At 43.3% G+C, this 26,701-nt stretch overlaps 1 protein-coding gene across 3 annotated transcripts; it reads right to left on the bottom strand.

Moving 5' to 3' along the window:
• Positions 1-696: 696 nt before the first annotated feature.
• LOC135912325 (zinc finger protein 596-like) lies at positions 697-25,188 on the bottom strand. Of its 3 annotated transcripts, XM_065444734.2 has the most exons (5): positions 25,106-25,188; positions 24,442-24,552; positions 6,756-7,107; positions 5,467-5,578; positions 697-861 (listed from the first exon to the last, which is right to left on the bottom strand). In XM_065444734.2, exons 2-5 carry the CDS (start codon positions 24,467-24,469, stop codon positions 847-849), a joined length of 507 nt encoding a protein of 168 aa, XP_065300806.1. In that variant the 5' UTR covers positions 24,470-24,552; positions 25,106-25,188; the 3' UTR covers positions 697-846. The 3 variants fall into 3 exon arrangements, 1 of the variants encoding a protein (XP_065300806.1); XR_011515185.1 differs by lacking the exons at positions 6,756-7,107; positions 24,442-24,552; positions 25,106-25,188 and adding an exon at positions 5,655-6,703 and having other exon boundaries at positions 835-861; XR_011515186.1 differs by lacking the exons at positions 697-861; positions 5,467-5,578; positions 24,442-24,552; positions 25,106-25,188 and adding exons at positions 8,587-8,659; positions 17,978-18,497 and having other exon boundaries at positions 7,032-7,107.
• Positions 25,189-26,701: the final 1,513 nt, after the last annotated feature.

The raw sequence follows: 26,701 nt of genomic DNA on the forward strand, positions 1-26,701 counted from the left end.
GAGTTAAGGTCGATTTGGCTTTGGGTTAAATTTTCAGCATTAGAGAGTGGCATAAGGCTGAAAAACAACACATAATCAAGTATGAAGCATCAAGTAATATATTTTCATCATCAGAATAACAGAAAAATTCACAGCTGCATAAAAAAAAGTAAATTGGTATGTTTGTCTGTAATTATTGGGGATTAAAGGGTCAACGTCAACAATTTCCTACGTAAAGCAGTTCGTTACCTGTGGGCTTGACTGAATGTCTATTGTGCACAGAACTTGAAATGTACATAACTAATAAATATGCAGGACGTATTCTCTCTATTACTAGGCTAGCTAAGCAGTTTCAGTGCTTCTCTTCAGCATTCACACTGGTTACTCACAACTGAGAAGAGAGTGAATATGAGTGAGAGTGTGGCCAGCCCACAACCTACCTAGCTCTATTTCAGCAGCGTGACAGGACATCTGCACTTGATGCACATTGTGGGTGTGTGCCTTCGTGCTTCTTCATCTGCCACTTATGTGTGAACACCATTGGGCAAAAGCGACACCTAAATGGCTTCTCGCCTGTGTGCGTTCGAATGTGGGCCTCAAGGATTCTCTTCCTCGTGAAGGCCATGGGGCACAGGTGGCACGGGAAAGGTCTCTCGCCAGTGTGGTTGCGAAAATGCACAACCAGGGTGCTCTTCTGCGTGAAGGCCTTGCCGCAGAGGTCACACTTGTGCGGGCGCTCGCCCGTGTGCCTTCTTTGGTGATTCAGCATGTTTGTTCGACAAGTTGTGCTATAGCCGCACACGGGACAGCGCCGCAGGCGTCTTCCTGTGTGTGAGTCTGGGACACCCGGGTGGCCAGGGCGGCGATTCACAGCAACAAAGTCTGCGTAAATTGAAATGGCACATTCTCAGAAAAATAGCAGAAAGGAAACAAAATGAAAGGGAATTTCACTCCAGAAACTGGAAAGAAGGTTAGCCAGTACAAGCTTCTGCACTTTGTATTGGGGGGGGGGGGGGTCAAAGCAGTGGTGATTGTGAAAACTTCGTAAACGCGAGAATGCACAACTCTTTTTCATCTTATCACACAACTCTTATAGCCCGTCATACAGCTCACATGTGAGAAAACAGCGGTGATGAATTTAAAGCACTCTCTACTGGTAACGAGCTGAACCTAGTGTATCATGTTATCATATGTATCATATGTTATAAGTCAAAAACGGTCAAAATCTCATCTTTGTATGCTCTGTGGGGGCCACCATAAAAAATTTTACCCGAGTTTCTTCTAGCAATTAAGGCCAATATCGAAAGCAACCCACATGAAGCATACCTTCCCATGTCAATGAGAGAGTTTGTTTTCAGCCCGGTGGCATTAGGCCGTGAATAATGAAAGAGGCATTCCTCTGCCAAACCTGTTGAATGGCAAGTGTGTGCGAGCAACAAGAGGCACAGCTGCTCCGCAACCTCGACAGTTGTCAAATATGGAATGGACAACCAATGATGTACAAGTGACTATTGCAGCAGACATCAGAGCTTGAACCACACTTTCTGTAGCTCTTTTGTTAAAACAAATGCCCCGTCGTGTGTTTACGATTTCACAGTAGAAACTCTAAGAACACGTGGTATTCAATGCAAATCAGGTTCTCCTCTTGACATCAATATTCAACGTTTTCACTCACACTCTACCAGTACCGCATAGCTAATATTGACGGCCGTTGGTGCTGGAGATGTCATTGTCAACGTAAGCCCAAATGCAGTCTTTTAGACTTCACTAGGGCTTATTGAAGTTTCACTATGTAAGTCATCATTAAGTGGTTCGTAAAATAAATGTTCGTTAACCAGTAAACATTGACACTACTCGTGCGACATCAGTAGCACAGCTCTAATGACATATGGGTGTTAAACTGCAAGCTTCTTGTTTTGAGGGGAGGAGAGGGGGGGGGATTCAGTTGCGACAGTAAATGGCATTGGCCTAGCAAAAGTTACTGCTAAGGCTGTGCATGCATTGTGGTGATGGGTAGTCTGCAATTTTCTTGTGAACTAATTCCACTGCAAGTCGGTCTGGGAAGTCGGCGCACACATATTGAATCCATGCAGCCTATGAAGATCAATAGAGACCCATGAAGATCGAAAATGGAAACTAAGTGATGAAACAAAATGTCAAGTCATTTAGTGTGGTTGTTGGAGTATGGAATTACCTGGCTTTATTTGCTCTCCTCTGTGACTTGTACTTACTAATGAATTACATGCATTCTATGCCTTATGGTTTGCAGTTGAGTGATTAAATTAATGTTATCAATGGAGCACTAAATTCTGTGCATTGCATTTATCCTATTACACTGCCTTAAAGTTACATGTATCTTTCGGTACTACAGCGACAACAAGCTCTAATAAAATGAAGAAATGACATTTTTATTAGTACAGAAATACCAAAGGCAGGCAGTAAACCTTGCATCAAGCAAACCTTTGTTTCAAAATTTTTTTTGTTGCTTTGGCCACACCGTCTACTAGCAACAAGCATTTTAGATGTGCATTTGTGACTTATATCCAGCATCCTGAAATGCCTTTAAAAATGCTTTTGCCAGTCTAAGTACACTGATTGTGAAATGCAGAAAGTAAACAACATCAGAATATCACGATCAAGGATCAAAATAAAACACAAACATAGCCTCCAACACTGTCACCCACACCATGTTGAGTGAAACTGCACTATTCACTGTGCATAAATATGACAGTCAAGTAATCATCCATTACACTTTTATAACGAGCTCTCACAACCTACGTTTGTTCTGAGGCAGAATGGCAGAATGCAAAACCATATCCCAGGGACGAACAATAGTTGGGCATATATGAGGTAAGGCATTAAACACCATCATATAACACAGCAGAACAACAATACTTACGAACACCAAGGCAACTCTCCATCTCCTAAACAATGGTCTTACAGGCACAGATGGAATATAATGCAGATTTCTGGGTGTAATCTGTCTGCTACAATTGATTTGCAGGTAGAAGTGCAAACATCCCACAGAGTATGTGAATCTCTCAATGTGACCTGGAAAGAGCTTTTTGTAGCAACCTTAGACAAGCCAAGCACAACATATTATTGACCAGAATGCTTTTACCACACAAAGTCTTGATCCAGTGTGAAAAGATATAGTTAAGCAGAGCTCGCATAACACAAATGCAGGCTTGGGGTTTCTACGATGACCTTAAAGCAGCACCCAAAATAATTATACCTCTATGGAAGCGAGCCTTCCGTAAAAGTGACACGAACTTTCACATTTGAAAAGATGTGATTCGCCACAGTACTGTGGCATGACCAAGTTCAGCAGAGCACCTCATGGCAACATTCAGCTTACGTCACCGAGTGGTGAGAAGCCAGCGCCTTACAACTCTTTGCCTCTGGCTGTGGCAAGGCACAGGCTGCCTACCACTGGAAGTAAGCACGTTATTTCATGGAGCGTGGCTATTGTAGGATTTGGGGCTGTCGTGGTCTTGGAGTCGGGTGTCACACTGAGGGTTGCTCTGTAGCCTATGCCACCGATGTGTCTCGCAACAGGTAGCTGGCCTATGCTACTGGGGCATCGCAGGGAGACTAAGGCCCACCACCATCATCAGAACTTTCTCAACAGGAGTTGCCAACTTTTAGAGCGCAGCTCAGCTGTGTCGGCATTCCTTGGCATTGTACCTTGGCGTAACCAAGCAAATGAGCCCAGTGAAAAATCAAAGTCAATCAAATCAATCAAATAAAAAAAAACAGCTAACGCGGAGTGCGGCAGGGTATGAAATAGTTTAACCTCAATATAACAAAGTAGGCAAAATAGGCAATTTGCTTCATTATATCGAAGTTTCGTTGTATTAAATTTCTACCTTTTATGCAAATAAGTACAGTCGCCAATCAATTTTTCTTACGCAGAAAGGGGCCCCAGGATTTTCCGAATTATTGGGTAATCGGAAAAAGCAAATTTGAATGAGAAAACAATTTATTTTGATGAATTGGGGAGTTTGCGACGAATGAAACGGTTTCATGCCACGTCTACAATATCTTAACATCGGCGGTACGAATTAAGCGAAGCCAGCCACGATTTCGCGTGCACTCCGCCACCGCAGCTGTAGTGTCGCCCACACTGAGACGACGCTATCATGAAAAGCTCCGGAAGCGGGGAGTGAATGCTTGGTCTGCTTCTCGCTCCAACGGGTCACCGAAACTCGAGATTACACAACTTACAATACTAAAGGTGCTGTAAGACAGCTTACATGATGCCATGCCGTCTTGGCACGCCCACTCTTTGCACACACGGCTGATTACCATTAAAGCAGGGTGCGTATGCTCTCAGCTGCGCTTACAGCCATGCGCAGCCACGGCCGAGACACACGCCAACTTTCTGCCCCACCCGCCCATCGCACGCGCTTGATCGTGTTACCGCGAGCTCACTCCCCTGCCCCTCTTTCCCTTTGCTCACGTGACACCATCGACACCACGAGGGTGAGACACCATCTTGTCTCACCCTCGCACGCTTTCACTCTCACCTGAAGCACTAAGTGCAGGGGGGCATACTATCGCACTAGGACTTTATACGGAACATGATGTGGCTCCACTTCGGCAGTCACACCCCGCGCGATTTGAGAGGTGCGTTTGCAAGCAGCTGCTTGTAATTCAACCATTTGATCATCTGCATCCACGGAAGTTTCCATTTATTGTCTCGGCATTCCCTTGCGGCAGAAACGAAATTTTGTTATATTGGAATCGCATACAAACACACTTTGTTAAATTGAGGTTCTAAATACGTGCTTTTCTATGGACAAGAGGTTATGAAAAGTTAAATACTTTGTTAGATCGAGAATTTACTTATATTGAAATTCGTTATACCGAGGTTTAACTGTACATCAACAGCGTAAGGAGATACGCGGAGGAGGGTTCAGTGCAAGCATGAGGAAAAACTGGAGCAAGTGACCTTGAATCACCACAAGATGGCGTGCATGTCCGTGATGGCACCGACCATGCAAGGAAAAAAAAAGAACCAGAAAGCTCTCCTCCACGCATATTGTTCGCCACAAGCATTTTCCGGTAAAGGTTATGGTTGCATAAGCTGCAGTTGCCGGAAAGTGGCAAACTGTGTGGCCTCTCTATATATAACGCCATGCGTCGCGGCTCTGTCAGTCGGTGTGGAGATCGGTGTGATGCCTCACTATATTGCGAAGTGAAGACACTTATAGAGCTGCACTCAAATTTCGCATCGGGGAGAATAGTAATCGGTGGTGATTTTTTTTATGAGTATGAGGTCGGGAGGTTGGAGGAATAGAACAGGGGGTTTATTCACATGGGGGAAAATGGGCAAACTTATTTACAGGAAAAGGCACAAGATATCCATACTGGCAGGAGCACATCATTCTCATAGCATGAGCTACACGTCAGAGCAGACTGGAAGAGTAAACCACACACTAATAGGATGTCTCTCAAAATTCCTGTCTTCCCTAGATCACTCACTAGAAAAATGGGTAATGTTTCAATCAACCAGTCTCGTGGTTCGTATCGGCACAGCACACCACCTCCAAGGAGAAGGTTGACGTAATGCCCATGCATCACCTGCAAGCTCATTCTGGAAAGGGGGAAACAAGCATACCACACTCAGTGTTTCACTGACGACCGCGGAGAGGTCAATGGCCCAGGCTCACCAGAAGGTAAAGCTTCTCCAGGTCCTGGCACCTTTTGCTGAACCTCTGGGAAAACCTCCATAATCTTGTTCTCACACTGACTTCTAATTTTTCGTCACTGTCAGCATCTCAGTGTCGACTTTCACTCATGCAGTCGAATGTTGTTTGATGTCGGTACCACAGTGAACCTGGCCTCCACTCTTGGGCAAATACACCAAATTTAACACTATGCGCACGCTTCCACCTCCCCGTTTTGGTTTCATCTGCTCAGATAGCCAAGATTCCTTGTGCCGCAATTCCACAGGTAATCACATTTTTTTTCACTCTGAACGTTGATATGGCTTGTACAAAGAGTTCGCTTCAATTTCCTGATGATGATGAGCCCGCTGAAATTAACAGTCTAAGTGTTATTCGATTTTTGTTAATTAGTGACTATTTATTTGTGTCACCTGCACACACCATGGCTTGCTACTGCTCAGAGCATGCCTCCAAAGGAACCGTACATTTATTTCAAAACGGCTCTGTTTAAATATTATAAATAATCGTCATGGAAACACCTGGCATATAAACTAATTACATGTAAAGGTAGACAAGAAAGTGATACGCTGACATGTCCAGCTAATGACCTGCCACTACTTCTTCACCACTTTCGGTTTAGAATTGTTGTTTCGAAATACCTCCCTAACAATATCAGTCATGAAAACACACTGTCGATTGCACCCGCTGCCATGCACTTATTTTTCACAATACTCTGTTCTGCAAAATTACTGCATAATTAAAGAGATAGAATTTTGTCACCCTTTCTAACTGTCCTATCTGTAATCCAAACTGGCTTGCCACAATATTCAAGCTCCCTGTATGACTAGCCGGGGCCATGCTCTCCAGGCCTCTGGAATGTTGCTGAAGTAGATTTGATTGTTCTACTTTAGCGTCCCTTTCTGTATATGCAAATGTTGCCATCTTGCAAAGCCTGATGATCTCATAGCAACTGAAGACAAGCCAAAACATCTCTCTTGCAAAGTTTTTCTACAATGCTCAGCACCACCAATTGTCACCAGCACTATGTGGCAAGCCCTTCAAGGAGCTGCGGTCCCTTTTGAGTGCATGCAATGCTCATGGTACCTCCGCGACAACTTGCGTGCGAAGGCCAAGGGACAAAAGTGACACTGGAAGGGTTTCTCCCCAGTATGTGTCCGCACATGATACTTGAGGTTCACTTTCTGCGTGAAGGCCCGAGGGCATAGGTGGCAGTGAAATGGTCTCTCGCCGGTGTGAATGCGGAGGTGAACAGTCAGGCTGCCGCGCCTTGTGAAGGACTTGTTGCAGTAAGTGCAAGTGTGCTGCTCGACGTCCACATTTTCAGAGGGGCACATGTCACTTCTGCTCATTTCTGTGGGTGATAAATGTTGTGCTGCTTGAGTGGCAGAGGAGTTGTCTATGTGCTGATGAGCACTGTGCTGCCATTTGATGGTGCCTGCAAGACAAACGATTCAATTTAGTGCAGGGGCTACAGTATGGAGAGTTCAAGAGCACAGTTTATATTTCTTACATTTAGAGAATGCACAGAAAGTTTGATGGCACCACACACTATGCTAGGAAGACACTGCGCATAAATTCTCCATTCTTCCTCACCTCTAAGCTCCCACCACAATGACTACTGTTACGGTACCTAGCACTCATGCTCCAAGAACTAGCATCATTATTGGCATAGAGCAGACAGCAATAGCAGTACAATTTTAAAACTTTGCATGCATGACTTTGCGAGCTTGACAAGAACTCTCTCTTCCACAACTATCTATAGATATAAAAGCAACATAGGCAGTACAGACAAGTATCAAAGCAAGATTTTGTAATTATAGCAAGAGACACCATTGAGGAGTTGTTGTAAACACTTATATGAAGGCAAGTATTTTCTCCATTCAATCTTATGTCTTCAAGTACCTCTCTTTCTGTCATTAAAAACAATATTTAACTAGACGGGCAAACGGACAGACAGATATCTGTGTTTCCCAACAGCCCAGAGGCCTCAGCGACAGTTCACAATGTCATGTACAAAATACATATTGCACACAATATGGCATTAAATGTGTCACAGCAATTTACCATACAATAAAAGACAAGTGTGGATTGGAAAGCAAACGGGAGTAGCCGAAGTTCTAGTTGAGATTAAGAGAAGAAAATGGAGCTGGGCACGCCATGTAATGCGTAGGGCAGACAACCAGTGGCCTGTCAGAATTACAGAATGGGTGCCAAGAGAACAGAAGCGCAGTCAAGGATGGCAGAGATGTAGGTGGCATGATGAAATTAATAAATTTGCAAGCATAACTTCTAATCAGCTAGCACAAGAGGCCTTTTTCCTGCGGTGGACATAAAAATAGTCTGATGATGGTGATGATCAGAAAATATAAGTACCGGTGTCCTGCAATTTATACAGTACGCTATGACACAGTGCAGAGTTCACGACAGAGAAATAATAGCACAAACAAACATTCAAATAAAACTGTAGTGTAAGACACTGTGTTGCAAGTTTGTTGTAAATGCATCATAAAGCAGCAGCTGGTTCGTCTGTGTACAATATATGCAAACACTTCTATGCTTTGGTAGGCAGCACACAGAATCGTAAATATGACTATGCCATCACAACAAACCATACCATGTACCACTATATGGTGCAAAAATTTTACATCATGCGCAAGCCTCCTGACACGTGAAGCCTCCAGGTCGATGTCTGTCTGTACAGACTTATACTTGTAAAAACATTGGCCTATGTGTCTTGTCACATGCTATGCACACTAATTTCTGCAGCACATTTTCCATCAAATTGCTGTATTATACACGCAGAGTTCCACAACACGAAGCAGGGCCAGATGAGAGCACAATAGAGGCTACAAAAGCGTTTTCAGCCAGTGAAATCTTTTTATTAAACAATTCCAAGCAATTATGGGATACATGCATGCAAAAATCCAGCTTGCAGCTAAGTTGGAGATCAATGCCCCTGGCTTGATTCAACCACCATATTGCTCCATCTGCAAGACAATATTTGAACATTATGCTGTGAATCATTCTGTTAAAAGATATATAACTGAAGCTTTCTTCAAAGTTGCGTTTACCCCTGTTTATTGAGCACCACTGGTTAATCTACGTGATGTCGTTCTGTAGAAAATGGCAGTAATATTGCTTTCAAATACAATTAGTATAAGCTACCAGCAAGCAACATTTCTGAATTACAGATCTCTTATGTAAATCATTAATAAATACCAATAGCAACAAGAGCATAATGTTTAAGCCTTGGGGTACCTGAACATGACACAAAAGACTGGAAGTAAGCTTAAGAACCTGACGAGGTCGTGGCCTACTGCCAGGTATTTATGCAACCACAAACAAGATAGATGACCGTCTTGTAGCTTTTTAGGTTTAGCAACTGTTACAAGAAGGTTCAAGAGATGGCCCCACCATCCTGCATGTGCAGTGGCACACCCTGGCCACGCGCCCCTTTTGAAACCTTTTGGCCACAGATCTTTATAAATGGGAAAAGTGTCTCGCATGAAACCTTGCTGAACTAATATGCAAGCCAGCGATAGGGAATACGACATGAGATGAAGACAACACAATATGGCCTGGTGTTGTCGCCTATGTCTCGTTCCCTAGCTGTAGTTTTCATAATAAGAAAACCAACAACAATGTGATGTATTACCAGCCTTGTTGAATGCTTCAGTCGTGTTAGTGTCAGTGCGTGCACACAAACACATGCATACATAGGGAAAGTCAGCACGGCTTTGGATAGATGTTGTTAGTTTGTTGTTTTTAGTATTTTCTTATTCTTTTCAGCTATCTCCTTCTCTAATGCCCGAGGGTATTTTAAGTAAGCAATAAGTAACGTAGTTGTTTCCACTGAAGGGCTCTGTAACACATTTTGAATCAAACAAATGAATTCAGCTGGTATTGGGTTACATAATGATGATGATCACCAAACTTTATTGAGAGAAGACGAAGTTGTTTGGTCGCCTTCCTTGCGGTTGGCCTATTCAGTCCAGGAAGCTATGTGGCCTACCTTGCCCTGTTCAACACCTGACATTGGTCATCACGGCTACATAACCAAAAACATTTTTACACAGATATTGATTATTAAACCTATGCATAAGATCTTGCTATAACTTTGTCCAGCTCTTCTTGGGCTTCCTGCTGAATTGGCTGTCATTGCCTGCTGCCAATGTGGCATCATAGAATGTTGCCAGATACTGTTGGCCACATCCTCTAAGCCTTCACAAATGAGACCCACCAAAGCAAGTACATGGTGGGAGAAAAAGGAACTGAAGACAGACTCACACAATGGACCAAATACCAATTGATTCTAGAGATAAATTGTGACGTTGCTCCGAGGCACCAAATTGCACTGTCCACACTAATTGACACCGAGATGAGTCACTGCACCAAGCCAGAAACTGCATTACAGTGTGAATTTACCTTAAGGGCAACTCTAGAATAAATGTTGTTCTTCAATTTACACAGACCCTGTCATCACACGTGCAGCTTAGAAGCTTAGAACTAACTGTAAACAGAAAAACTATGTATAGAAACAAAAACTACTCAGGGTAGCTTGAAGATTAACTACATGTGATGACATCAGAGCCTACCTTATTGAACACAGTGAATGCCGACAAAGTGTCCTCTTTCAAGTGCCCACCTTAGCTTGGCTTCGCAAGCACAAATGCTTCCATCAAGTTAAAATATAAAACATTTAACAAAACAAAAAAGAAAGCACTGAATGTTATGTGTCATTCTATTAGAAGGTCTGTGTGCTTTAATATTGTATGTCTAACAGGCAAGGAATGAACACTGCAGTGAAGACGAGAGCATGTGCAAAATGATTACTTGGCAAGCACTCGCTGCTTGGTCACCACCATCAGTTAGTAGGCGCCGGCGTCGGCAAGCACAGGACAATTAGTAAAAAAAAAATTTTTTTAATCACAGTGACCTGCGTAAGTTAAAAGCATGTATCATGATCTTTAAAATTCAATCTGAAGTGAAATTAAGTAACATTCTTTAATAAAAGTTTACGTGTCGAAGAGAACGCGCAGCAGAAATTTTGTCAAGGTCCTCAGACCTCACAATATCACCAGAGTGGCTCTTCACATGAAGATCAAAGTCAAATGTTAAGCAAGAGAATGTAGCAAGTTGTGCAAAACTAGCTGCGACAACTTTAGATTGACTGCACAGCCTGGAAGCCATATGACAATTAAGCAGAGGCAACGACACAGAATCCCCCTCTCCCCTCTTCTTCCTTGTCTTATGTCAGAATGCAGCATGTTGCCTGTTCATCCCGTGTTCCACAGTTTATAGTGAATTATGTCTTAGCAACACGTCCACATATCTACCTTTGAACAAAAAAAGAAAGAAGGCACCTAGCAAACTATTACAGAGTTATGGTGCATATTCTCCACATCCACAGGATTTCATAGCCTTTAGTAACGTGGTAGTGGCAAAAGCACGAGAAGTGCCTCGAGAGTGGTGAACTACTCTGTTGTTGAGACTTCAACATAGGTTCTCTTCACCAGAGTCCTGAATCGCTGTGTGGTATGGCCCGTTACTGGGCCACACACCATGCGCCTCACGTGCACTATAAATATTCTGCATTTTTGGAGTTTTTTGAGGAGCAAGTCTGATGCTGTTTTTTATCTATTTTGTTAGCAAATGTCAGATTTTGTCAAAGCTTCCCCTCACAGTGTAATGAAATGAGGAGTTTTTTCTGCCTTCTTAGTGTTACTTGCCTTCCACCTTCTCCTACGGCAAAAACACCATTGACTGCAAAAAAAAACAGGAGGCCAGCATATAGCTCCAGGAACATTCTTACCTACAGTCAAAATTTACAATCGCAGAATGGTTTATCGCCGTTAGAAGTAACACATACATGCACACTTACTAATGCTCGGATTGGTCACTGCACATTTTTTCTAGTTTACAGAATGCAACATTGGGAACACCCTTTCAACATTCACACTGGATACAGTAAAAGGCAGTAGATACAGTGCAGTACGTGAAAGGACAGGCCTGTCTTGAACATGCATCTTCCTGGAATACCTTGCCAGCAAGGCAATATCATGCCTCAGCAGTGAAACAACAGAAAACAACTGCTCAAACATGTCAAACCCTCTAAACAGTTTCATCTTCACGTTTGGAAGGGTCCCGAAATTCAGTGTTTAAGCTAAATCTAAACTATCAAGCTGTTTACCGGAGCATGTTTTTAGGACTTTATCAGATCAATTTGCAAATGCAGAATCTTAACTTTAAACTACAGGCAAGTCTGTGAAATGGCAACTCCATCCATCTAGAGGTTGTTCATGCCAAGTGCAAGAATATTCAACAAACTGTATTCACTGGCATGATGCATATGCTTACCCCTTACAGACCAGGCCAAGGTGCAAGCTTTATAAAATTGGCAGAAATCTACTCCCAAATGATAGGAGGAACTGCAATGCATTGCAGTAAGTGAACTTGTTTAATTAGACACCAAGATTTAGAGTTGTGTAAATGTTAGATTTCCTTCTATGTAGTCCTTCTGCTGGCTTTGTTATGACTGGGCGTGGAGACCATGGGACTGCTGACAACCTCAGCATTCCAGAGGGACAGTGCGTCAGATTTGCAAAGGGATCAAGAGCCTCTATTCAAGTAACTCAACGTCACTGTGATTGTGGAACTCGTCTGCCGAAGCCAAGTGACAGCGCTTGTCAAGCAGCTGTCATCTGGTGATGTTCATGTGAAATTGAAATCGCTGCAAGGAGCCCAATCTGACTGTCCCAGACAGCCAGCTAACTTCTGCAAGGAGCCAATGTACGACAACTTCTGTGAGAATGGAGTCAGCTTCTGCTTCTCGATTGCCTTGTGATGGCATCATATGCGGCAGCAAAAGCACATTAGGGGCGGAGCCTGACAAGGTGGAGCAACAAAATTGGCAGAATGCTGGGAAAAGTTGACCACTTTGATTGGCCAGGACAAGGTCATCGAATTCCCTCTTCTGAGAACATACGGAGAACAACTTAAAAAGACTTCTTGAGTGTGTCCCAGGAGTGTAAAGTGCTCCAACATGTAGTGTGCTTTCATACAGTTGTGTAAACTGCTGAAAAATAGTGTGCACCCATAACCATGGAGCCATTTGTAAATATGCAACATAAAACCATTCATTTGCTTTAATCTTCCGACCTCACCTCCTCACCAACAAGCAACTAACAACGACACAGATCGACAATGGCTTGGGTCCGCTTAGTTGGCTTAGTGCAGCGCCCTGGTATAGCACAAGCCAGTTACCACATTCTAGGTGCTTTAGTGGCATAGACAAACGACCCTCTGTTTGACACCAGACTCTGAACCACAAATCAAAACCAGAGTCTTAACCGCAGGTTGACAGTGGTGAAATGGAGCCTATGACCAACTCCAATTGCCAACGACTGGATGGCGAGTGGCACCATGATCCTATGCTGTGACTCCACAGCATAGGATGAGCGCTTGGTTTAGACTTTAGATGCATCGCGTCATGTAGCCCAGAAATGTTAAAGACCAACAGGGCGTATACAACTGCCTAGAGAAATTGTGGCTGTTGCATGTCTCAGCAGAAAGCGACTTTAAGCATAAATCTGAACCAGCTACTGAAGTCAGACCTCGTACTAATGTGGGAATAATTGGAACATGATGATCTACTGGAATTCCGATCAACTGAAGGCAACATAGGATTGACAACTTCATGCAACTCATTTGATACGGTGAAGGACTTGGGAACATGGTGTTGCTTTGGTGGGTAAGCATTTGGATTCTGCAGTAATGTATGCCAGGCTGGTAGTTTTCTAATTGTATTGCGAATAGTGAGGGTTTCACAGCAAGCATTGTGCGACAGCAGAATCAAACCTTAAAGTAATGACCATGCCCTTGTGAGTTTAACAAGAACTAGCTTGCTGCAGTTTTCTGTGGAGCACTGACTAGAATCTGACTGTTTGCTTCAATATGCAAATAAGCCTCTTCTTTTCGCTCCTACTCTCGGACATACTCTTCCCTATTCCTGGAGGGTTCCTGGCCTGAACACTACCCTGAGTTACGACACCTGTGGCATCTGCAAGAAACAAGAGCATGAAGCAGATATTTCACCAGACGATAACTGCAATGAAAATGGGTGCCATATGTGGCATTGGTTATTATAATGCAGTTTGTGTTAACCTTACGACTTCCTAACCCACCACGGTAGTTCAGTGGTTACTCGTGTAAAGAAAAATTATATGAATGTGTCTGCTAGGGTGTCCTTGACAGCCACAGTGCTGTTTTAATACATTAAGTAAACCCCCTGAAGATCAATGGATCATGCTCAATTTCCTAGCCATTATCAAAACAAAAACTAAATGCAAAAAAAATTTTTTTTTCACTTCATCAAATTTTCAGGTGCAATGCACATGCTTGAAAAATATGCTGTATACAAGCCTTGTCTTTCTTGGCCACCCAGGATATTCAATACTTGTTCTGTAAAAGGGCCTCTTACTCAACAAGTGCAAGTTTTATATCTGACAAGGAAATTAATGCAAAATACAAGATAGCATGCATGGAGTTGAGAGAAGGTGGAGCCATATACAACTGCAGGTGCTGGAATTGCCTTGTATCTCAGAAACAAAGCAAAACCACCCACAGCCTGAACTAGTCACACTTGCTTTTTGTGAAACTGCACGGTTGGTTAAGGTATATATTACAGGCGATGTTAACCTGGAAGTATGGGTAGGCAATTGCTCCACCTGTTCGTCTCTTTTGCTGTTCGGGAATCTGCAACCACATGTAGTATATCAGTTCAGTGTCAAATAGATGTGTGAGTAGAAGGCACGAGGTCTTCTTACAAACTATCCCCAGCCCTTCAAGGAACATTATCTGCATGGGACCTTTAGGACAATCAGGAGTTTTCAAAATTGTGAGCTCCAAAGTTATGGGATGGTGTCAGGCAGATGTGCAAAAGAATGCAAAAGGTTGTACAAAGAAGTACAGGTTTTCGGATAAGCTAAATCACTTGGAGATAGTATTTCCAAAAATTCTGGGTAGTAGTCAACGCTTGGGAGTTCAGGGTTCACCTTGTGCAAATTGTTATGGAATAGCTAAAGGCTTTTGCTTTCTATGGAAGTGTTAGGGCTGGTAAAATGTGGAAGCTCTCAGATTTTGCCAAAGGCATCGGAAGTTGGGTGCAGTTAAAGCTCCCATATATGCTTTAAAGAAAGCACATCAAGTGACTTTAGGGGTAGTGTGACTAGTACGTTAGAAGTAGTATCCCGGAATTAAACTTCATTTCATACATATGAAGCAACGCTGTGGAAGCTACGCAATTAAGTGTGGCCACAGAAGTCTCACTGCATGTTTTGCAATGCAGTTATTCTTGATCTCCAATATTTTTTATGAAATAACGACTTCATATATTATAACTGCTACTTGCTGATGCATGCTTTCGTCAAATCACACATTAGTTATGCAAATTTGTGCATCTAGTAGGCGACGTACTACGTCTTCGCCGTGGCGCAAGCAATGTGCCGTGGCTGCTGGTCGCAGAAACATATTAGTCTGCTCATACGGTAGTAAAAAGAGTTGAATTTCCAACACTATTCATGTAATAAATACATCCATAAAGCAAGCAAAGGAAAGAACACGAGAGCAGCAGGCAGCTGCTCTTTCAGTCCGAGACGCCCAGGCAATCTCTATCTCGCGCCACCCCACAGAACTGGTGATGTGGTTGCAGCGTCGAACATTCCTCTTCACTACACATCATGTTGTGCGACACAGAACTACGACACCTAACACCGCGCATACCTAATGTTTTCCTTTAATATGCGATGCACATCTTTCTGGTCGGAGATGCAAACAGTGAGAGAAGTCTCTCAAGCCTTCGCAGCGTTGTCTGCTATGAATGAAATGAAGTTTAGCGCTTGATCTTGTGTGTTCACGGCATAACCACATGAGACTCATGCTGTGTGCTTTACAACCTGAAGCATGATATGCATAACAACCTGTGTCACACAATATACTGGTAGCTGCACTCTCATAGGCATTTGAGAACTTGGGCTCCAGTGAGATGAACCCATTAATGCACAGTAAAATTTAAAATGAGAACAGTGTTAAAAGGGCATCATTGCATACAACTTCGTGCCCAGTATCCTGTTGTTCTTCCTTTTTAATTGAGAAGTATGAAATATCTAGACGCAGCTCACGTTTAAGTACATTAGCTTGCAGTGTGCAGATTTTAGCTCCCACTAAAGTATGTGCATGCTGCCTCATTGTGTTCAATTTGCATGACTGGACAATGCATGTGCACAACTGGCTGCAAGTTTGCAAAACAAAGCAGTTGTGAATAAAGCTATCGTACCTGCAGTGCACTTAAAACGCATCAGCCACACAAAAACATTTTTCATGGTACCATCTCTCCTGTAGTTCTCTAAATAAGATATAGCTACTGAAAGTGTACGTGAACCCTTCCAAACGCTTATCAGAACAGGACAAGACTGCTTCAAAATTACATACTTTACAAGGACCAACAGCATTCGCTGCAAAAGCTGCAAAGGACGCACAGTTGGCTATCCTGATTATCTTTGCAACAATCATCATTGATCGTCTAGCATGCCATGTATAGTGGGTGTGCATTGCGAATTTGCTGTAAAGAAGAATGCTTCTTCTTCGTGTGTGAATTCTTCTTCTAAAGAAGAATTCACACATTAAAGGAAAGTCATTTAAGAAGCAACATTTCGAAAATTTGGAGTGAATTTCACAATTCTTGATATTCTTTTTCTCCGAGCCTCCTCTTCTGAGAATGTCACGAGGATGCTTGCATAATTGATGAAGGGTTTATAGTTCTCAAAAAAATTTTTAGTTAAATTCATACTTGTTATTTTCTATATTTTTTCAATTTCTTTCCCTGCTTATCTCTGTTTTCTCAGAATAAGTAATCGCTAATTCCGTCTGCATCTTTGCCAACCCATGGTATGAATGAGCCAGTGATGAGAACAAACATACAAACAAGGTCTGTTTGATTCACATGTGGTGAATCGATCACGACGTGGTGCGACGTGGTGCTGAGGATTCCTTGCACCTCAGCGGCACCAGGTGGCACGCCTGGTACCACTGAGGTGCAAGGAATCCTCAGCCCCTACTCGCGAGGTTCTGCAGCTGAGGTGCACAGCGCCACGCAGGCGGCACTAGCAAGGAGGTATGTTCGATCCAGAAAAAGTGCACGGCACCACAAACAAAAAGGTGCAGGTGGTGCCAGTTACGGTGTGCCGGGCTGCATCCACTCACTGCAAGGTTCAAGGGTGCACTCCACTGCGACGGCACCTTGCCTTGCACCCCGTTCAATTGAGCACAGGGGTGCAGGGTGCACCGCTGCACCTAGGGAAATCTAAGGCCTCGGTACAGTGCACCGTTAATAGGTGTGGAAAGTGCAGAGAAACTTGGCTGAATCGAATAAACCTATGAGTGATGTTTGTAGACATAGCGGGCGCTTCCAGTGGACAAGTACATGCTCCTTTACCTCTCCCAACTTTTCACTGCGGGAAAAGTGTCCGCCATCGCTACTTGTTGCGGAAATTACTACAATGCTGCTTTTTTTCACAGTTCTTGTCAGACTTGCTTGATTATCTGCGCTGTCAGACCGAGCAAGCAACGTTGTTTATGGCACAGCACAAGGGAATGTTTTGGAACTTGGTGCAAAATCGAGTCACTTTAGCATACGCCAAAAGCCTGCCCGCTCAAAAGATATAAAATTACTTGACAGTCTTCTCATTCGAATGCATTGTTACTCATTACTTATTTCCCACCAAAGTTGTAGGTTCGAGTGCCTTAATTGGCGCTACTTTGACTGTGCCTTATTTATCCCCGCCATAATTAACAACCCAGGTCGTGGTTTCGAGTACCTTAACTCTGGATTAATTAAGTGCCTCAATTAGCTTCGCCTTAACATCAAACGTCGTGGGTTCGCGTGCTTTAATGGACTCCATCTTAATTAACTTTGCCCCCTTCTCTCTCTTTCTACATGAGCGGCATGATGAGCAAAGAGGGAGCCAGCTCTGGAAGAAGGCGACGAACGCGCGAGCAGCACTGGCACGAGCGCGTGAGGCGGGCTCACATGAGTTTCAGTACCGCATGCTGCGTTCTCCATGCAGACCGTCGGGGGTCACGCAAGGCTTTCGCCTTAAAATGCAACGGACACGGCCTGTACCTCAGCACTTGACTCAAAACCGCCTGCACAGCGCGTGCTGCTCCAGCACCCGCGGCACTGTTCACCAGCTGCGCCGGCATCGCCGGAAATTCAGCTCCGGTTCTGCGAACACAGGAATCGAACGTACCCTTTCCTGCTCATCACAACAGCGGAGAACAACAGCTCGAAAAAGTTTCACTGGCACTGGTCATCATCGTTAGTTTGAGTGCACAACAGTGGAGTGGAGCACAACATCGTTGCCGAGTCGCACTTTTTTCCCGTAAATACACTGGCACGCGACAACGCTCATATGTATGCTATAGCCTTGCTGTTGTAAACAGTAAGCACCTGAAAACATTTGTCAAACTCGCCCTCGCTGCTGTTAATCACGATGGAGCTTCCGTAGGCATCTCGGTGAACAAGTGTGAAAAATATTTGGTAGGGCCGAAATTGCGGTTCTCACGAGCTTTCAGCCACACCTGCTACTATGCTCAGTATCTGGCTCGTTTGAAGAGAGGCAAAGCAAATCTAAGCATCTGGGAAAACAAGTGCGAAAAATATCTGGTTGTGCCGAAATTGCGAGAGGTGGTTATTCCCATGCTGTTTCAGCCACCCCAGCTACTGTCATGCTACTGTGCTCAGCAATGGTGCTCAGTATCTGCAATCTAAAAACGTTGGTATCTGCCAAAACTCGATGAAAAGCAAAGCAAATGCAGATAAGCGTGGGAAGCGCATACATGAGCGCGCGCATGGGGATTCACGTGATCGAACGGCATGTGACGTAGAACGCGGGTGCTTTGAAAATAAATAATGCGCGAACGAGCGCGAACTTCCTCCGCATAAGAAATTACCGCAGAACCCACCTCATGATAAATGTGGATGTTAATACTTAGCATTGAAAATAGCATTGAGGCAATGTAGCAACCTCTATGTTGCCACCGTAGAGACGCTTTCTGTGGGTCGCTGTACGCGGCCGGGTTCCTTTCTCCTGCCATCCAGCGGCACCGCGGTGAAGTCCGCGCGTAGATCGTGTTTGAATATATATTCAGACGCAATTATGCATGTACGATGCGGGTTCGATTCCACCCAGCACAGAATATAATATAATATATATATATATATATATATATACCAGAAAAAAAGCAGTTCTGGGTCCGGGTAAATATACACAGTGAAGTAGACGCGCGTATGAAGCGGTATATTGACGTTTCGGCCGGGGTCCGGCCTTCATCAGAATACATTGCATGGTGTCACTACAGTTAATATACATGCGCTTATCAACCAAATGAAGATACGTTAACATCAAAAACGAATAAAATGGGCGAACAAAATACATCCGAATCGTTCAAAGGATAGCTGACACGTGTATAGACCGATGGCGATTGCAAACATATAGTATAAAAACATACCGAAATGAATTGTAAGAACCAATCGCCACGTGACAACAAAACGTCTATATGCGCTCAATATGTGCTATGTTATCAAGCAAACACAGACACAGAAAAAGGGGAATAGCGACGTACTAGTAGAAGGGACAAGTGACGGGCTACAAAGACAGGCAACTCAATTTTCCTACACATTCATTCATACCACACGCGACAGTATCAAACTTATAGATAAGGAAGGATTCGCGGGCTTCTCTATCATAATTTGAGCGAAATCCAGATTCAAGCAACGTGACTTTCAGTTTATCAAATGAGTGGTCAGGAAGATGTACGTGTTTTGAGATGGGCAGGTTGGGCAACGTGTTAGCGTGGGATTTATGATTGTTAAAGCGGAATCTGAAAGGCCCTTCTGTTTGTCCGATGTACCGTTTTTTGCAGAGCGTACATTCAAGCGTATATATTACGTTTTTTGTGTCACAATCGAAATCGCCTTTGATTTTATATTGATATATATATATATATATATATATATATATATATATATATATATATATATATATATATATATATATATATATATATATATATATATATATATATATATATATATATATATATATATATATATATATATATATATATATATGTGTGTGTGTATATAGAACTTGAGTGGTGCTACAAGGTAAACAGAACAAGTATTTAATTTCGACAGTTTTGATCGGTGGACCGATCTTCATCAGGGTTTACAAAAAAATGGCAGTTCCGCCCTGGTAGTGAGTACATCAGATCGGGTGCCCGGTCGTTCTTGTAAGATATAAGAACGACCGGGCACGTCTGGTGTCTTCGCTACCAGGGCCGAACTGCCATTTTTTTTTGTAAATTCCTGATGAAGATCGGTCCACCGATCGAAACTGTCAAAATTAAATACTTGTTCTGTTTACCTTGTAGCACCACTCAAGTTCTTTTCGTTTGAAAGGTAGCCTGAAGAATCCACCTTTGCCTATATATATATATATATATATATATATATATATTTCGACAGGCAATTAAGGTTCTGATTGGTATTGCAGAAGTCGCGGGGCACTGTGTTTCTTTTTTTTTTTTTCGTGACGATAGATGGGATTTTTTACAATAAGCTCCAGGAGGACACATGTAACCCAGCAAATGGAGGCCTCAGAAGAGCACCTGAGATTATAATAAAGCAGTCGGAGCAGGATCACCAGGGCACCCAAGGGACAGCGGGAGGGGGGGGGGGGGGGGATTGAAGCTGGGAGAAGCTGGGCAGTCTTTAGGCTGGCCCCAACCCACGGACCAGGTCAAGTTCTAACTTTGGGGTCCCTCTTGGTGCTTTGGCATCCTGGAAGCACTGCCAATACGAAATAATGACACGTTGCTGCAATGAATAAAAAAAATACATGAAAGTATAATCATGCTTATCCAGAAACTTGGGACACTAAGTTCAACACTACTGTGTCCCGCAACTTCTGGAACACCAGTCGTCAGAACCTTGCCACTTTTCGTCATTAAGTATCAGCCCCATGTAAGCGATCTTGCACACAAAAGCGACAAGTGATGCGATGAAGACGGCCGCCGCATTTGTTGGCCGAAGCTAGTAGGAAAATAAAGAATGTGAATCGCATTCCTGCGAAGCAGCTGGAACAACAAAGCCATATGTTGTTGCTCTTCTATGAAGAGCCAACTGTGCGACTCAAAAGGCTGTACATGAGTCTGCAAAGTTGTGTGTAGGGTGCCTTTGATGTGTTTGCATTCGGTGAATGTTGTTGCAAAACCATACGCAAGCACAGGACACAAAAGAATTTAGCAGTCTAATTTCTTCCTTTTTTTTCCGAGCTTCCGAGATGCCCAAGTTTTGGCACAGGCTAAGAAGAACCAACATCGATCACCTTGGCCTTGTGTTATGGCCCTCATCACCGGAGGCCGATTCTCCAGAGGGTCACCGATTTCAGTAGCGGCATGCTTATGTTAACACTCTCAAACATTTGCTTCTACGGTGCAATACTTTCAAAGCATAGCAGGAGGAACTCTTGAGCTGCTACCATGCACACAGGCTGCAAGCCAACAGCAATGAGTCGCTATTATAACTATGTGGGCTGTGGCTCCTCTCGCACACAGGAAGGTCGCTCACAAAACACTGTGCAACTTCCTCACACAGTCCCGTCTCGCCACCAGGCTGCTCAACTCGTTCACAATATTCTGCATATTGAAATTTTATTAGTGTGTACCCCAAAGCTACAGGTACACACCAGAAGAAAGGGTCCTCCATTGCCCGCCTCTAATCGCCTTGTGTGTGTCTCGATGATTCAATGAAAGCTACACAGAAGGTCCAGTAGTACAAAATGGGCGGCCCCACCCCCACTTATCCTAAAGCACAGTCAGCACTCCTAACATAGATGCTATCGTACCTGCTATTGTTGACAGCCTCTTCTCTGGTGATGTCACGCACAGGACTCTGCTGCCATCATGACTTGCATAGGAGCAACCGGAAAAGCCCCCAAAAGTGCCCAACACACTATCAACCCTCTCAATAAATGGCCACTCAATACATATGTCAAGTGGAAATTGTAACAAGAATCTATTGAAATTAACAGACATGTGTAAGCCTTTTATTAATTAGCTAACGTCAGAGTGCAATTTGTCGCGCTAGTAAATTCCACCTGACGAAGTGTAATTTTGTTTGCACTAAAGGAGACCACCTGGTGTGATGAAGCACAATTTTCTTTTTAACAAGATGCCACAATGCCACACATGGTATTCCAGTGCTATATCAGTGGCCTGGTGTATGACCGTGAAACCTTTGTATGCCCCAACAAATAGGTAATGGGCAACAAAGCCGTGAATAGCAACCAAACAAAATCTGAGGCAACGAAAGCAGGGAAAGAAATAACAGAGTCTCATGTCCAGCACAGGTGGCATTACAGAGTGTTAGAAAGTATGGAAGGTAGCTTAGCGGAGCAAAAGACTGGGGTCAGCGGTGCCCAAGGGATATCAAGAAAAAAAGGCATCTGTAATTATAATAAAGAAAGCTATACTGGTTGCGTAAATGACCCTTGAACAGGTGCTTATGCGCTTTGGCAGACTAAATTGTTGCGCTTACGCAAAAGCGCCAGATTTATATTAAGCAAAATTCATGTAACGATTATGGCATGTTTGTAATAGAAACTCAAAGACAATCGTATTAAAAGGCAACCGACATTCAGTGCACTGATTCCACACTCAGAGGCGGCTGTGTGATGTGATGCATATGTTTGCTGTGAAGAGGTGGAAACTACTCTTGTTTTTGCCAGCCTAGAGCAGGTGCAGGGTCGTGATAAGCACCACCTGCCTTATAACAGCCCACGCCTGTGAGTTCGAGATGATAGCTGATTGTGAAATCTACGAACAGAAGTGCCCTTGAAGTCTTTATATACAAAAATACGAAGTTGTCTTCGGATAAGAGAACCTTCCTAAGTGTCTAATATAAGCATTTACCAGACACAATATTCAAGAATTTACTGAAGAAAATATTAGCCATTATGTACTTATTCACTGTAATTGATCACGGAAAATGCATTCAAAAGCCTCATAACAATGTGACCAAGCAGCATTCTTGCAGCCAGCATAGCCTTTCTTCTTTTTTAAGTTAACTGCTAGTTTGTCTTTGACGGGCCTTTATGTGACAGGTCTGACTTTCAAGCTCCATATTATGAAACCGTGGATAAATATGCAAAGAAAATAGCATCCGTAAAGAAAAGAAAGCACACAATGTTTCTTTTTTTTTTTTTTCTAGAGAATGAAACCTCGAATGTGGGAAGTACTAGCTCAAGTAACGCGTAAGAAGTAGCTTTTTTTAAGGCGAGTGCTGAGCAATATATAAATGAGAATTTAAATAAACAAATGGTCAATTGATTTGCGGACTTTAATGTCCGGGCTAAGAAAAGCTCCGCAATAAAGGCTTTTCCTTTTTCTATTTCGCCTTCATAGGAAAGTGTCCAGTGCTCCTGGGAATGCAGTCTGCAAACTTGTGCTCAGCAACAGCACGTAATAGCCACTAAGCCCCTAGGCTGCATAAACGAAACAATCGAATGATGACATTCAGTACAATTAAAACCACTTAGCGCCTCTGTTGCATTCCTCAAAAGCTCTATATATATTTGCAAATGCTACACTTGTCTTTTCCACAATGCAGCAGGGAGAATATACTGTGCTTGGGATCACATAGAATTGAAAGCTCTTTAATTTCATATTAGTGGGGAAGACACAGCCACCGGAAATAGAAGAGAGGAAGAAAGAGAGGTCGTCTGATGACACAATGCTCACACAAAATGACACAAAATTCAGGCATGTGAGCATTCGTTCGACAATACAATCAACTCATCCTGAGTCTTTACAGATCGATGCTCCATAGGCCTTTTAGCTCTGTGTAAACAAAGGCAGAAAATGTGGCATCGATGCAAATAATTGGATGTCATTATCGAGGTGTAGAAAGAAAGTAGAAAAATAACAAAGTTAATGTGTCAAACGTTTTGTTGGCCTGTACCTTTGAACCTGCATTCTTTTACGCTCCCAAGGCTGATCGAAACACTGACATTATACTTGTATCGTAGGGCATCAAAGGCGAATACATTGTCTCCTGCCTTGAAAGCGTGTCACTGCAAAAGCTGACCATAAGTTAGTAATATATGAACTAATAACATTTGATTGCTGCTTTATAGGCACATGCTAAATGTTCTGCCTCTCTCTATTTTCATTTTGCCTGCTACTACTGGAACTATGGCACCTGCGAGAAGGGCAAACATCATTTGGTTTGAAAGTTAAGCTCTTTCCGTAATGCATAGGGATGTAATACTTAGCAGACACTACCATTAGCACACATTGTATGCACTGTGCTTGTCAGCTCAAAAATGGCCAGACTTCAGCTTTTCTAGCCACAAAAATTTTATTATTGTGACAAGGCAAATGTGCTTAATGAACACAGTGGGTGCGTGTCTTCGTGCTTCTTCATCTGCCATTTATGTGTGAACACACATCGGGCAGAATTGACACTTAAATGGCTTCTCACCTGTGTGTGCGCGAATATAGGCCTCAAGAATTCTTTTCTGCATGAAGGCATTGGGGAAGAGGTGGCATGGGAAAGGTCTCTTGCCAGCATGCATGCGTAAGTGTGCAATGAGGTTGTTTTTCCGTGTGAAGGCCTTGCTGCAGCAGTCACGCTGGTGTGGGCACTCACCCATGTGTCTTCTTTGGTGATTTCGCATGCTCGAGTTGAAAATTGTGGTGTAGCCGCACACAAGACACCACCACAGACTCCTTCCCTTCTTGCGACCACCTACGCGCAATTCTGGAAGAGAATGTTGCTCTGGGTGGTGATCCACAGCAATGGAGTCATGCATAAATCAAAATGGCACATTCTCAGCAAAAAGAGAAAAAAATGAGAGATATTAAGTGGAGTTGGCTAGTATAAGGTTCAGCTGGCTACTCAGTAGCAAAAGAATAGAACTTGCACATAAACATGCCCAAATTCGCAACTATTGCAGCTTGCCATGCAGTCCACGTCAGAAAGGACACTAGTGATGCATCTAAAGCTTTGTGTGCTGATAACAGTCTGGACTAGCATACCGAAATTCTTTCCTTTCATAGGGGAATTTCTGACATCTTTAGCATGGGCAAGGTCTACAACATGCAACATTGTAGAGACGGAAAAAAGAATGCTGCAAAAATTTCCCCTAGCAGCCACACATGACAAGAGCAATGCATGTGGAACAAAGCTTCCCAAGTCAATGAATGTTTGCTTGCAAACCCAAGACGTATAGCTGTGAATATAGAATGAAGCAATCATGTGCTGAACCTGTCCTCATTGAATGGCGAGTGTATGTGAGTGACAAGATACATACCTGCTCTGAAACCTAGAGTGCAGTCAAGTGTGAAATGGACAACTACTTGACTGATTACAGCAGACCTTCAAGATTGAACTTCACCAGATTGAACCCCACTTTACACCATTCCTCCTACATCGATCCTTATGCCAGAAACTCCTGTCTATTGCTCATGAGGGTCATTTGGGCATCACTAAAACAAAGCTCAGACTGAGAGGCATCTACTGGTGGCCTCACATAGATAGACAAGTTGAGGAACTCGTGGGAAACTGCTTTGTGTGTCGACAAGCAGATAAATCTGCCAAACATCTTTTGCTTCACTACAACCTGTCGAATGGAAGTTATGACCAGAGGAAAAATTAGCCATTGACATAATCAGGGTGTCTACCAAGTTGACATTTCCAAATTCCCTGAGTTTTCCAGGTTTTCCCTGAGCACCTTTGCGAAATTCCCTGAATGAGCCAGAACTCTGTTTTATGTCAAGACAGGCTGACACCACGTTGCCCGATGCTGTCACTCTCTAGTAAGCATGCTGAAACAAAAAATGACTTAATCCAGTTTTAACAGTAAGGAGTAATATCTATTTTATTTAAAAAGAAAATAGAAGGAAGGTGTTAGTAAAATGCACAGCGAAAGAAATATTGGTAAAGCCCATTCCAAATTGAGTCGAACATTTTCAAATACGAATGAAAAGGAGATGCATACATAAGTAAATATTTTTTAATATCAGCTATTTCTATCAACTGATAGCAAGCTCATCTGTATGAGGTCCTGAACTTTGTCACAACTAAGGTTCTCTCTCAGCAGCTGGGAAGTCAACCTCAACTGTCCTGACATAATCTCAGCTCGTACACAACATCTGTGTTGGGTTTCACTGCTTAAACAATTTATTTTGGTTTGGATGAGGGACACCTGTGTCTCAGCGTCAGCCAACACTTAGTTTTCTTAGCTCAAGCTCCTTCAAAAAAGCGCCGGCACCCTTCCTTTCCCGTTAATTCCTCAGTGCGTCAGTCCTTTCTGTTCTCATCCTCCTTCTACCACGCTTTCACCACATGGATCATCTGAAGCATCCTCTTGGTCAGTTGTACAGTCAACATTTGATTTTTCAGACTTCTGAGGGGCCACAAAAAAAATTGAAAAAAAGGGCAGTCTGAAAAAAATTAATGCATGTCTTTAACTGCCTTTAAGGGCTAAAATTACCACAGGCACGTCTGAAAAAGCTCTGAAGGCCTGCCAGTACGCTTATTAGGCATATCAGGGCTTGTACTGTGACAGGAGACGGGGTGTAATTAAGGTATACATACTGTGTCTCGTGACAATTGCCGCCTTCCCACGCTTGTTATGCTTCACCGTCTAACACTAATGTACTGAGGCGAAGCTAACTTTCGGAGACTGGCATTACGCAACGCGATGTGCTCTGCGAGCTTCAAAGCCAATTGCGAGGATTACAAAGGCGGAGTCGGTGCCATTGGTGATAGCGGCGAATTCTTTCAATGAAAAACACGGCACCGCACGGCAAGAAGCTTAATAGCGAACATAGAAGCAGCTAGGCCTAACGTTGCCGCGGTGGTGGTTACGGCTGCCAGCGGTTCTGCCTGCGAGAGTGCCGGTTCG

Source organism: Dermacentor albipictus, chromosome 6 (assembly GCF_038994185.2).
Source record: "Dermacentor albipictus isolate Rhodes 1998 colony chromosome 6, USDA_Dalb.pri_finalv2, whole genome shotgun sequence".
In the NCBI taxonomy this organism is placed as follows: domain Eukaryota; kingdom Metazoa; phylum Arthropoda; class Arachnida; order Ixodida; family Ixodidae; genus Dermacentor; species Dermacentor albipictus.